Source organism: Curcuma longa, chromosome 11 (genome assembly GCF_044706935.1).
Source record: "Curcuma longa cultivar G26 ecotype Majalengka, Jawa Barat chromosome 11, ITB_CL_G26_1.1, whole genome shotgun sequence".
In the NCBI taxonomy this organism is placed as follows: Eukaryota; Viridiplantae; Streptophyta; class Magnoliopsida; order Zingiberales; family Zingiberaceae; genus Curcuma; species Curcuma longa.
Window position 1 is genome coordinate 10332320 of NC_133871.1, and position 11897 is coordinate 10344216.

Consider the following 11897-nt stretch of genomic DNA (forward strand, 5'->3'; position numbering starts at 1 on the left):
ACTTGGATGGTGGAATCTCAAGCTCAACTATACATAATTTACGCTGCACTGCGCCTAAGAGTTTTCTTTTGTTTTTTCGTTTTTTTTTTTTGACTTGGCAACTGAGAACACAGTATCGTCGCCAAGTAGATAACAAGCTTTCCTGGTCGATGTTTCCTTCTCGCCGTGCCTCTCCCATGTCTGCAACTTCTTGAGGTAATCTGGTGTTTGGTGTGTCGAGGAAGGGCATTGAAGAAGAGAGAAACCAAAAAAGCGGAGAAATTTGATGAAGAGTTCACTGTGAATAAAGATCCTAACTTTGATGGGAAGAGGGGAAAAAAAAACTCTGAAACAGCACGAGAATTAATAGTGATGAGGAGGGGGAGGTGATGTGTAATGGACTCCAACATCGCCTGGGAAAGGATCTTCATACGGGAAGGGCGCAGGCGATGGGGGCTCGATGCATGGAGGTGGGGGTGGTTCGATGCATGGAGGTGGGGGTGGCTCGATGCAAGGAGGTGGCGGCGGAGGCGGGGGCTCGATGCATGGAGGCGGAGGAGGGGGCGAGGGCGGCGGAGGAGGTGGGGAGTACAATGGCGGTGGCGGAGGTGGGGAGTACAATGGCGGTGGCGGAGGTGGGGAGTACAACGGCGGTGGCGGCGAGTTAGGTGGAGGTGGAGGCGGTGAGGAAAGCGGTGGGGGAGGTGGGAAATAGACAGGAGGTGGTGGAGGAGAAAAGTGAGGGCTCGGTAGAGGTGGAGGTGGAGAATACACTGGTGGCGGAGGAGAGCCGAGAGGAGGTGGCGGAGGAGGTGGACAGTAGACAGGAGGCGATGGAGGTCGGGGGCAGTAGACGGGTGGAGATGGGGAACTTGGGCAGTAGACTGACGGCGGTGGTGGCGATGGAGATCGAACGCAGTATGAGGGCGGCGATGGAGAAGGGGGAGGCGGCGGTTGGGGCAGAGGGGAGGGAGGTGGTGGCGGTGGTGGAGGAGGAGATGGTGGTGGTGGCGATGGCGGAGAAGGTGGAGGAGGTGATGGTGGAGGCGGAGAGGGTGGAGGAGGTGATGGCGGCGGCGGAGAAGGAGGAGGAGGTGATGGTGGTGGCGGAGAGGGTGGAGGAGGAGATGGTGGCGGCGGAGAAGGTGGAGGTGGCGGAGAGGGTGGAGGAGGAGATGGTGGCGGCGGCGAATGAGGAGGAGGGGGTGACGGCGGAGGGGGCGGTGGCACAAAAGGTTTACAGCCAAAAGAAGAGCAATCGACTGGAGGACGAGACAAGAATGATTGACATTGTCGTACCTTTCTCTGCTTCGGCCGTTCGGGGAGACAATTCTGCCGATCATTGTAGAACTTCAACTCGAAGCACTGCGGAGACTCCCCGGTGAAGAAATTGTAAGAGTACGTAAAGTTCTTGAGATGCGGCAGGCTGCAGATCGATGGCGGAATCGAGCCCGAGAATAGATTGTGCGCGACGTCGAGTTGCTCGAGGCTATGCATCCTGCCGATGGACTCAGGGAGGGGTCCGACGAGCTTGTTGTAGCTGATATCCAGCACAGTGAGACTCTTGAGCAGCCGAATCTCTGACGGGAAGCAGGAGTCGAGGCCATTGTCCATTAGGATGATCTCGTTGAGGGTCCGTGACATGTTGCCGAGGCTCGCCGGAAGACACCCATGGAAGCGATTCTTGGCAAGTACAATGACGGAGACGGGGGAGTTGCCGATGTTGTCTGGGATCTTAAACGCAAACCGGTTGTGGTTGATGAAGATGGCGTCAAAGTCGCGGTCGAAGAGTTCCGGTGGCACCGCGCCTTCGAACTCGTTGAATCGGAGGTCGAGGAAGCGGAGCGAGGGGATGCGGAGGACGACATCAGGAAAACGTCCGGCGAAGCGGTTGTTGCTGACGTCGAGCTCGTGGAGGAGGGTGAGACGGCGTAGAGAACGGGGGAGGGTGCCACAGAATCGGTTGGAATTGATGTGAATTAGGGCGACGTCGTGGAGGAGGCCGATCTGGGAGGGGAGGTACCCGGCGAGGTCTCCATGATTCAGATCGACGCCAGCGACGACAGTGAGGGCGGGGTCGGAGGGTAGGGAGGCGCAGAAGACGCCGGTGTAGTTGCAGACATTGGGGCCGACCCAGTTGCCGGTGAGATTCAAAGGATCGGAGATGATGGCGAGTTTCCAAGCCTGGAGGGCAATGTAGGCGTCTCGGAGGTGGAGATTAAGAAAGGCAGAGGAACTATTTCCTACTTGGTCTTGGATGATCCGCCGGAGCCTCCGCTCGTGCCCATTGCCGCCGGAGCAGGAGGCGGCGAGGGGGAAGACAAGGAGAGCAAGCAGAAGAAGGAGAGGGAGGCCGTGATCTTTCCGACCAAGTGGCCTCCTCATATCATCCTCCTCCTCCTCCTCCTCCGGCGATCTCCTCCTCCTTGCTACTTGTTACAGATCGTTCACAAGCGAGGAGCGGCTGCCTGCTCCGAGGTTTGTGTTCTTCTCTCGGACGCCTGTGAAGAGCAGGGTACAAGGACTGGAATATATGAAGATTTTATAATAAATAGATGCCCATTTCGGAATGTGAAATATTACACTTCGCCCCTATTTATTTCTTAAATTACACTTCGCCCCTATGTCTAGTCTACCACTTTGTTGTAGGCGTTAAGCGAGAATTTTGATAAATTTAGGGGTAATGCGAGAGATTGCATCAAACCGCGATTTGGGTCTGTAAACCGACGGCTGATTCGTCGTAGCGCGATTCATGGTCGAAGCGGCGACGTGGATTGCTGGGAGGAACGAGGAGGCTTGAACTTTGAATCGAGGGTCTGATTTTTTTAAAAAACAGTATTCAAAATAAATATAAATTAATTAATTAATCGAATAATAATTTGACTAGTGGATCACAAGTCGGTAACGGGTTTGCACGTCGTAAAGAGTGGAGGCGCATTTGTTCAGATCCGACTTTTTCAGCATTAGAAACCGGATCCAGTAGGGTAACGGGCTGCACGATCCGATATCGCGCCGAGCTGTCAAAGTCATAAATGGAGCCAGATAGAGGCCGGCCGGATAAGGATCAGATCAGACACGTGCCGACGACGACGGTCCCACGCCGCTAAAAATATCTTCTTCTATTTCAAAATTTGATATCAATCCCGTCACGTCATACATGTTGACCGCATCCTCGTCGCCCAGCTGCAAAATCAAAGCTTCGTCTGTTACCAGCTCTTCCGTGACGCAACTCACATTCCACGTATACCTTCATTAATTAACGCTGTTTTCGGTTAATTCCAAATTTGCTACGCTTTTGGCGACGGTACGACCGCACATGTGGAGTGGAGCGAGGGTGCGATGGTAACTTCACGAGAGGCCTCTCCGTTGCTATAAAAGACCTTCCTCGAAGTATCTCGAACAGCTGGATCAACGAGGTCTGCTGTTCCTTCGCGTTCCGTTACCGGAGAAGCCGAGGCGAGTCCGAAAGCTGATCTCGATCTACATCCTCGGGTTTTGCCGCCCGATCTCGTCGATCGTCGAAGAAGTTCGTCCGGTCTCGCAGCTTTTCTGCCACTTTCCCTTTTGTTTTCTCGCTCGATTGATTCTCTTTTGTTCCAGTAGCTCTCTGATCGAGTCGTTTTGGTAAATTATCTGTTGCAGTCGCTTGTCGTATTGCTCCAGTTTAGTGGTTTTGTTAGTCTTGGGTTGCTCAATTTCATGTGTTGTTTTCCCTTTGGTGGAAGGAGATGTTTTGTTATGTGATCAGCGATTGGTGGTAATTTTTTGGACAATCACGGCGTAGATCAAATGGTTGTAGCAATTTGGTGCAGATTTCGATTTTATTTGAGAATCTAATGATGGAAATTTTTGTTTGGTTGTCTTGTTCATACCAAATCATGTCTCTGTTTGTAGTTGTTATTTTCTGCCTTTATTCCACTAGTTATTTGATTGTTGATGTGCAATGGTTTAATGAAAGGATATAGCTAGAAAATTTTAGCAGTCCATGGGTGGATTATTTAGATCAATTATTTAGAGTAATTGGTCTCAATCGTGTTGATGTGCAATGGCCAAGTAGGTGAGCTCACCTGTCCCTCGTTTAGGGAATACACAAAATCAAAACTCATGTTCCTGTGCCATGGTTATCCTAAATCATATGTTAATTATGTGATGGGTATGGCCTATTTGAACCCCATTTGGATAATATGATTGAAAATTTCCTCTCACTGTTGTTTTTTTCTCCATTTATTTTTCCTTTGGAGGGACTAACAAATCTTTCATCCACATGGTGATGGATTTCATCTCTTCTGGCTGGTGAAACGAACCGAGTTCAGTAAGCTTCATGCAGGTTTATCCATTGAAACTGTCGGTGACCAGGATATACATGAGTATTGTTCTCAATTAGATATGATTAGGTAGATGTTCGTGGTCAACTATCTGCAAATAGGTAGTTGGCACAGGTAAGAGAGTAGAGAAGAGCATCCTGAAGTTGTGTGGAAAAAATTATTAACAAGAAACAACAATGGTTGGACAAAGATCAAACTATATATGTTGGATTTTCAGAAATCAGAGATACACTGTTGATGCAGCTCGATGCACGTCAAGGTAGGCTCACTCAAGCATTCCTACCTTGTCGAAATTGTCAAAAAATCTACATATCTGGACCTTTTGTTTCCTTGACCTTTTTTTCTTCCACTTTCATTTGATGGCTTCTGTCGTGTATTATTCTTACCAGAAACAGAGGGAGGTTATCTTGCTGGTCTCCATTTTGTTCGATTTGGTTATTACACTACTTCGAATACAAAGGATTAGTTTGTGTCACCTTTCAAAGCTGGAGTAAGAATAATTCGCTGCAGTATATGCACTAATATTTGGAGTTCTAAATCATGTCCTGATCAATCTGAATCTTGGACTTATGCTGATAGGAGCTGTTCAACATAATTCTATGATAGATGATATGAAACAGTGTACAGCTATGTGGAAGATACCTTCAGTCTTGCACAATTGTCCCGGTTTCATGGGCTACCGACTACTTGCTATGGGTGAAAATGGTTTGCTAAACATTCTTGTATTTGCAGGTGCATCAGGTCTGGTAGTCAGCTCTGGTAGCAAATCTGCATTATATGGGGGATTTAGCTGACCTTTGTGGATCTTCCATCTTGGAGCAAAAAATGTCGGTATACCGAGATAATGAGAGTGAGAATTTGATAGAATGCACAATCTCATCTGATAAAAGCTGTTATAGAGCTGAAGAAAGACAAGTTGCTTCTGACCTTTCTGCCAAGGATAGACTTGACAGCAGTCTTATGATGTATGGGTATGTTCTTTTTCTCCAAGTGACTTTTGCCTTTTGGAAATGTTTAAGTTTCAACAATTTTATAGGTTGTTTAAATATTGCTGATCACTTATGTATTCTTCTACCTTTTGAATCATTTGCAGATGCCCACATTATCGACGAAGATGTCGTATTCGTGCACCATGCTGTAATAAGATTTTTGATTGTCGACATTGCCACAATGAAGCAATGGTCAGTGTTCCCATTCACATTCAATTTTGAGCATGTTCTTATCTGACCTGATATGTTTCTAACTAAATACAATCTCCATTAAAAACTCTCTCTTTCATTTACTTTGTAACAATTTTACTTCACAGAAATGGCATATTTTCCTCGTTATCACTTGTATGATCATTTTTAAGTTTGATATTGTTCCTATCTGAACTGATGACTTTCATACTAGATGCAAACTCTTACTCTTATTTTTGTTTTTACTTTTTAACAGTTTGATTTGCTAGGTAAGAAATGACACTTTGTAGCTTTCCCCTTCTAATTATGTTTATTTATATACATCCTATTTAAATAAAGTTCTTCCTTATGCCATATAAGCTGAAACTATACTGATTTTCTGATTTGAGTTTGCAGAATTCAATAGATGTTGAAAGAAGATTTAGACACGACCTTCCACGTCAAGAAGTTAAAGAAGTAATTGGTTTTTTTTGTTTAAATGAAAAGGTCATCTCTTATAAATGATGAGCTTTCTCACTTGGCTTATGTTTTCATTTCAGGTCATATGTTCACTGTGTGGCACTGAGCAAGAGGCAAGTATTTACTTCTAGCTCATTATTTTCAAAGTGATAGACAAACACATATAGTTGTTCCATTAGAAAATGGTTATTTATATGCTCAGCAATGATCTTCAACTACTGGACAATGCCTATAGATCTTTAACACCTATCTTGAATCCCATCCTTTGACAATCACTATGTGTTCTGCATATTTTAGTCACTTCGAAGAGTATTTACTTGAAATATTCTGAGAACACACTGGCTATCCAATTTTCCTATTGTGAAGTTGCATGCTCTAGTGTTTTGGAATTTTGTGATTAAACATGACTTCATTGACTATGACACTTTTCTCATTTTACTTATTACAGGTTCAACAAGTTTGTATTAGTTGTGGTGTTTGTATGGGTAAATACTTCTGTGGAATTTGCAAGCTGTTCGACGATGATGTAAGTGAACCAATTATCTGGGAAATCGTGTTATGTTCTGATCTAGTCAGGAAAGGTTATTCTAACACGTTTATTTTTTCTGTTTCTTCAGATCTCAAAACAACAATACCACTGTGGTGGTTGTGGAATTTGCAGGTTTTTGTTAAAAACCTTATTGATGTCCTTTAGATTCAAGAAACCTTATCTCGCTTTGACTAACCTATCCCTTGGTTTGTCAGGATTGGTGGACGGGAGAATTTTTTCCATTGTTATAAATGTGGTATGTTACCATCTTCATTATACTGCTTTGGTAGTGTTTACCTGTTGTCTATCTTTGTTAATCTGTCAAAATATTCCAGTCTAGGTGTAAATTAATGGAGTTGTTCCTACCATAAGGATTGGCTAATGGATTGACTGAACTTGATGGAAATTGAAAGTTTTTTGTATGTCTGCTAATTTGTATGTCAGCTGTAATAGGAAATACATGCTGTGTTTATGTGTGCATTTGAATATCTATCAGCTGTGTGGGTTTCCTAATTAAATTTAGATTCTCCTGTCAATGCTCGTAATCATGGTCAGTAGGCTGATTGAGTAAATTCTTTTGTTATTGCATATCTATTTTTCCCTTTGCCTTTGTTGTTTTGGCTTTACTATCACTTTTTGCCTTGTTCTAGTTGCTATTCTTGCTGCTGGCAGAATCACAAACTCTCTTTTGGCTTTATTTCAATATTTTTGTTATCTTGATCTTTCTAAATGGTTTCTAGATAATTCTGAAACTTGGTTCATGTCTGGCTTCTTGTTTTTACCTACTTAGTTCAGCATGTTATCAGAAGCTTTAATACTTGCTGTTTTGACAGCCTTTGTTTCTTGTCAGTATGCTGCTTTAACTTGACAGCAGTTATGCTAATCAGTGTAGTCTAACTTGAGATTCATGATTAATTAGCTGTTATGATGTCATTGTTTACTTCAACGTGCGTTGCTATTTTTTTCTTTTCACTCATCATTACAACCATCTTGATGCCGTGTCTTTTTTTGTCTTTTTTCTCGACTAGGTTGCTGCTACTCAATTGTGTTAAAGAATAGCCATCCATGTGTGGAAGGAGCAATGCATCATGATTGCCCTGTATGTTTTGAGGTGAGATTTCTTGTCTTCTTTTATCACCTTGTCAATTACAAAGAAAAAAGCTTCAATTTTTGCTGAAAATTTAAGTTGTTTCATCCTCAATAACTGGCATTGCTTACAGTATTTGTTCGAGTCTAGAAATGATGTGAGTGTTCTGATGTGTGGTCACACTATCCACGTACAATGTTTAAAGGAAATGCAGCAACATTTACAGTAAGTTCAGCTTGCTACGTTTTCTGCCACCTTTATTTTTGACGATTCTTGAGTTAATCTGTTTACCTGATTGAAATCTCCTCGTGAAGGTATGCCTGTCCTCTCTGCTCCAAGTCTGTATGTGACATGTCAAAAGTGTGGGAAATTATGGACAGGGAGATAGCAGCCACTCCAATGCCTGCAATCTACCATGATAAGAAGGTTCGCTTTTCTTTATGTCTGTATTGTGTTTACTTGTGCCATATATCCTTGGGGCAACAGTAATGTCTACATGTGGTTGTTAATTCGCCATAATCTTTGTGATCTGGTTATGTTATTACACTGCAGCAAAACTAAGTAAAAACTAAGTATGGGGCAGGGGCAGTGGACAAAGTCCGGTGAATTTTGCTACCCATACACACACCGGCTTGCTACATTAAAACACATACCTAAATACTGTGTAATTCAAATCTATTTCATACTCTTGTTGAGCATAACCATTCACCAGAACAATTCCTTTTTTGCTACGCTACTTCCTTTTTTTTTGTTAAGTTTCATTCACCTCTATCAGCTCTTTCCTAATGCTGTCTACTTAGACCAAGGAGAGAAGACCAAAGAAAAGAATTGACTAACAATTCTTCGATGTTTACTTGGTGGAAAAGAGGGGGGAAAGGAACTCCAGCTAAAGATGCTTTGTAAATTACAAACATAGTAGCTGGGTCGAATTGCCTTTTTCGGTTTAGTTTTCATTATTCTTCCAGGATGGTCATATAATTTTGATTATTTTTCTTTTTTTAAATGAAGATTTATTGTCTATATGACAATAATAACTCGGTTCATTCTTTTACAACTGCAGGTTCGAATCTTGTGCAATGACTGTGGAGCGGCCTCAGTGGTTCTGTATCATGTAGTAGGACAAAAATGCCTCAAGTGCAAATCATACAACACTCGTCAAACTTAAAAATTTGATCTAAGAAAACATCTGTTGCTGCCTTTATCTCAAGAGCAAAATCCTCAAGTTTTTGGTGATCTTCCTAATAGCTTCGTCATTGTCCGTGTCAACTTTGTTTCATGCTCTCTTATTGATGTCCTAGTTCAATTGTATTAGCAGTTCATTTCTTGCAAGACTGGTTTAATTATCTCAGCTAAAGCTTCTTTGTTTGTTTTTCTGATGGAAGGTAAATGTATTGTACTCAAAATGTTATGTACAGGCTTAGACACCTGCAAATCTGTAGACGTGTGTGAAGATCTATGTCGTGTAGCAGTCCTCATACTGGCATCTATTACTAGCTTGCTACAAAAGAAAAACCATACAAGAGAGACTCAAATATCTGGCCTTCATGAGGCACCCCCTTTGCCACTGTATGCCCGTTGGAAGATGTGAAAGAGCCTGGTTGGGTTGTTTATCTCCGTCGGATGCCAAGCCATGTCTTCACTTTAGTCCATAAAGCTCTACTGATGGAGCATTCAGAAAAATAGAGGAGACTCATCTTTTCCTGACTCATCCGCAGCCGTCCTTGAGCAGCCGTACTTGTGCAAGCATCCACCGAGTAAATCTATGTTTGAGCATGAGCCATGGTTTCCATACAACCTTGGCCCGCACCTTAACTGTCCCTTTTGGTCTGAAAAAAATCATATGCTTTCGCAACACCTTTGGTTTCCCGCCACGTACCATTCTGTGTACTTCATACTTATAGTGCTCGGTCCACTAGTACTAGCTGATCTTGGAGCTGCAGTAAGCGTTTGATCAGGGGAGAGTTTCTGCCTTGCTTTGGTGTATCCAACGACCCATAATGAGTCTTTCTTGTGTTGAATGTTCCAGAGGGCTCGACATAAGACGGCTGAGTTTCATGCCTGCAAGTCATACAGTTCGTAGCCACCTTCTTCCTTTGAAAGGCACATCGTGGCCCAGAATATCAGTGAATGCTTTGTTGATCAGACGAAGGATCGGCAAATGACATAAAGCTTGTCAATTATCCCGGTTGGGATGGGCATGATTGATAGTTAAAAACATTCAATTTCTTGCAAGACCGTCGTCACTAGTTATAACTTCCTGACATAGGACCATGTGTGCTTGGCCATGATGTTAACTTCCACACCACTGCATCAATCAAAGCACCATATTCTTGAATCTATGGATAATTGTTCTGGGATTGCAGTTTGCTTTACTATCGCACCCTAGACACTTAATCTGGAACGGGAGAGTTATTCACTCAAATTGACAACCTGAAACAAGAATTTTATTTGAAGTGGTGTTTGCTCGAGAATTTTAGGTCTGTGTCTTGCCACGAAAGGTATTTGGGAAATCACATAACTTTTTCCGATTTCTCTTCATCCGGCCTGTCATTATTATTTATGAAGTAAAAGTTGGAGTATCTTGAAACCCCTGGTATCATCTTTAGATCTAGTTAGGCAACATATGAATGCTCAAGATGGAACGAAAAATGATCGAATTGGTGAACGTTATTACTAAATACTTAACCATATGCAAGATTTGGATAAATTATTTGAGAAATGCATTCAAGGACATGCTTACACAAACTTTTATGGATCTGATACATGGTCAACATGCATGTGGTTTATGTTCAATAAGCATTGTCATTTTCTTAAAGTGCAAAAGGTTTATTCTACTTGCTAAACTTGCCTATTATCTTGCCAGAATCCTTGTCGACTCACAGACTAAATAAGCAATTCATATGTTTATAGCTTCAAAAGTGAACGATCCATCGAATTTGGTTCCTTCCAGTGAAGCTTTTCTGTGTGCTAGAGGATTTAGAACATGACCTGATGCAAAAGCTGTTGTTTAACTTGCAAGTTCATTGTGTATGATGATGTCTAGAAAAAGCATCTTCATCATTAAAATCATCACAACTATTCAATATCAACTATATACTATGTCTTATTCCTTAATTGAGCTCCATGCAATCAAGATCTAGGGAGCCGAAGAAATCATACCCTTCTGTGTCGTGACCAATTACAATTTCTCGGTTTACCTCCTCACAAATAATCGTGAAATCGATCGTGTGGAACCGCTAAGGTGGCGGATTCCACCTATTGGAGAAGGGAGCTGAAGAAAGCAAAATGATTCCTCGTTTTTTTGTTAAGTAAATTGCTTATAGCACATCATTTTTTTTTTGTTGTTTCACAGGAAGAACACGCAAGAGCGAAGAATCAGTTGAAGTCTGGGTGGACCTCCTCCTCCACTGCTTCCTCGTGATCACACCACTTCGCTCCCTTCATCGCTTCCCCTTCTTCTTCCTCTTCTTCTTCACAATCCAAGTATTCGCTCCATTTCGACGAACCACCACCGCGCTTCCCGTCCATCGCCGCCGCCTTTCCTGCTACATTGATCATAGGATCGGGACTATCGAAGCCAAAGCAATGAAAAGGAAAGCACTTGCCTGCGTCGCCAATTAGCGTCTTCTTCCTCTTTTCCACTGGAGACTTGAAGCAGGAACTCCTCTTGGTAGCTGATTTCGCCGGAGGCAGTTGCGTCACCACCACCGCAGGCTCCGGCGAACCATCTGAATGCTCAAATCGAGCAATCAGAAGGTAAAACACAGACGAATTTGAATTTTGAGAACCAAACAAGCAACAAATTAACCTGCCTTGTTCGCTTTCATCGAGATCAGCTTCCGGATCCAGGTACTCGGACCAATCCGTTCTCCTCTTCCTGACGGCGAAGAGGTCGTCTTCTGCGCGGGAAAGGGGCGGATTCGGATTTCCCAGATCGGCGTCAGCGGAGTCGGCGGCGGCTCGGGCCATGTTGAACTCCTGGACGAACTTGCGGATGTCGCGAGCGAGGGGGCCGCGCGCGTGGATCCGCCGCACCGACTGCCGCTGGTTGCAGACGGCGCAGACCCACTTGGAGACGGTGCCCTTCCGCTGCTGCTTCACCTGCAGTTTCACCGCGTTGCAGGCGCGAACAGGGAGAGGAGAGAAGAAGAAGAGATGGGTGCCACTGACCTGCATCGTGGAGCAGTTGCAGCACTGGAGGGCGATGAAGAGCGTCGCCATGGCCACCGACTTGATCGCTCTCCACTTCCGAGTTAGTTCTCCTGCTTCTGGGATTTCGAAGCAGAACGTTATCGGGCCGTCTCATTCCCTAACCGGCCCAAGAACCGGCCCACTAGATC

At 43.8% G+C, this 11897-nt stretch overlaps 3 protein-coding genes across 6 annotated transcripts; 1 reads left to right on the top strand and 2 right to left on the bottom strand.

The window, feature by feature from the left end:
- Nucleotides 1-342: 342 nt before the first annotated feature.
- LOC141837086 (leucine-rich repeat extensin-like protein 7) lies at nt 343-2364 on the bottom strand. The gene has a single exon (XM_074724553.1). It carries the CDS (start codon nt 2362-2364, stop codon nt 343-345), a length of 2022 nt encoding a protein of 673 aa, XP_074580654.1.
- A 1030-nt stretch (nt 2365-3394) lies between these two features.
- Nucleotides 3395-8983, top strand: LOC141837751 (putative E3 ubiquitin-protein ligase RZFP34). 3 transcript variants are annotated; one of them, XM_074725123.1, is made up of 13 exons: nt 3395-4563; nt 4694-5131; nt 5204-5275; nt 5398-5485; nt 5879-5938; nt 6022-6054; nt 6390-6467; nt 6559-6602; nt 6686-6726; nt 7499-7581; nt 7691-7782; nt 7872-7983; nt 8618-8983. In XM_074725123.1, the coding sequence occupies exons 2-13, from the start codon at nt 5082-5084 to the stop codon at nt 8720-8722; spliced, it is 858 nt and encodes a 285-aa protein (XP_074581224.1). In that variant the 5' UTR covers nt 3395-4563; nt 4694-5081; the 3' UTR covers nt 8723-8983. The 3 variants fall into 3 exon arrangements, with proteins under 3 accessions (XP_074581224.1, XP_074581222.1, XP_074581223.1); XM_074725121.1 differs by having other exon boundaries at nt 4694-5275; XM_074725122.1 differs by having other exon boundaries at nt 3395-3505; nt 5037-5275.
- Nucleotides 8984-10649: 1666 nt separating this feature from the next.
- LOC141842079 (uncharacterized) lies at nt 10650-11816 on the bottom strand. 2 transcript variants are annotated; one of them, XM_074730297.1, is made up of 4 exons: nt 11728-11816; nt 11370-11658; nt 11163-11285; nt 10650-11099 (listed from the first exon to the last, which is right to left on the bottom strand). In XM_074730297.1, the coding sequence occupies exons 1-4, from the start codon at nt 11776-11778 to the stop codon at nt 10933-10935; spliced, it is 630 nt and encodes a 209-aa protein (XP_074586398.1). In that variant the 5' UTR covers nt 11779-11816; the 3' UTR covers nt 10650-10932. The 2 variants fall into 2 exon arrangements, with proteins under 2 accessions (XP_074586398.1, XP_074586397.1); XM_074730296.1 differs by having other exon boundaries at nt 10650-11102.
- Nucleotides 11817-11897: the final 81 nt, after the last annotated feature.

Excerpts from the sequence above, each read along its gene's own strand:
- LOC141837086 (XM_074724553.1), bottom strand. The coding sequence starts at position 2,364 with ATGAGGAGGCCACTTGGTCGGAAAGATCACGGCCTCCCTCTCCTTCTT.
- LOC141837751 (XM_074725121.1), top strand. The coding sequence starts at position 5,082 with ATGGGGGATTTAGCTGACCTTTGTGGATCTTCCATCTTGGAGCAAAAA. Across the intron at positions 5,276-5,397 it reads AGCAGTCTTATGATGTATGG|ATGCCCACATTATCGACGAA; the intron begins GTATGTTCTTTT and ends AATCATTTGCAG. Across the intron at positions 7,984-8,617 it reads CAATCTACCATGATAAGAAG|GTTCGAATCTTGTGCAATGA; the intron begins GTTCGCTTTTCT and ends TTACAACTGCAG.
- LOC141842079 (XM_074730296.1), bottom strand. The coding sequence starts at position 11,778 with ATGGCGACGCTCTTCATCGCCCTCCAGTGCTGCAACTGCTCCACGATG. Across the intron at positions 11,286-11,369 it reads TCTCGATGAAAGCGAACAAG|ATGGTTCGCCGGAGCCTGCG; the intron begins GCAGGTTAATTT and ends TTGAGCATTCAG. Across the intron at positions 11,103-11,162 it reads GACGCTAATTGGCGACGCAG|CAGGAAAGGCGGCGGCGATG; the intron begins GCAAGTGCTTTC and ends TGATCAATGTAG.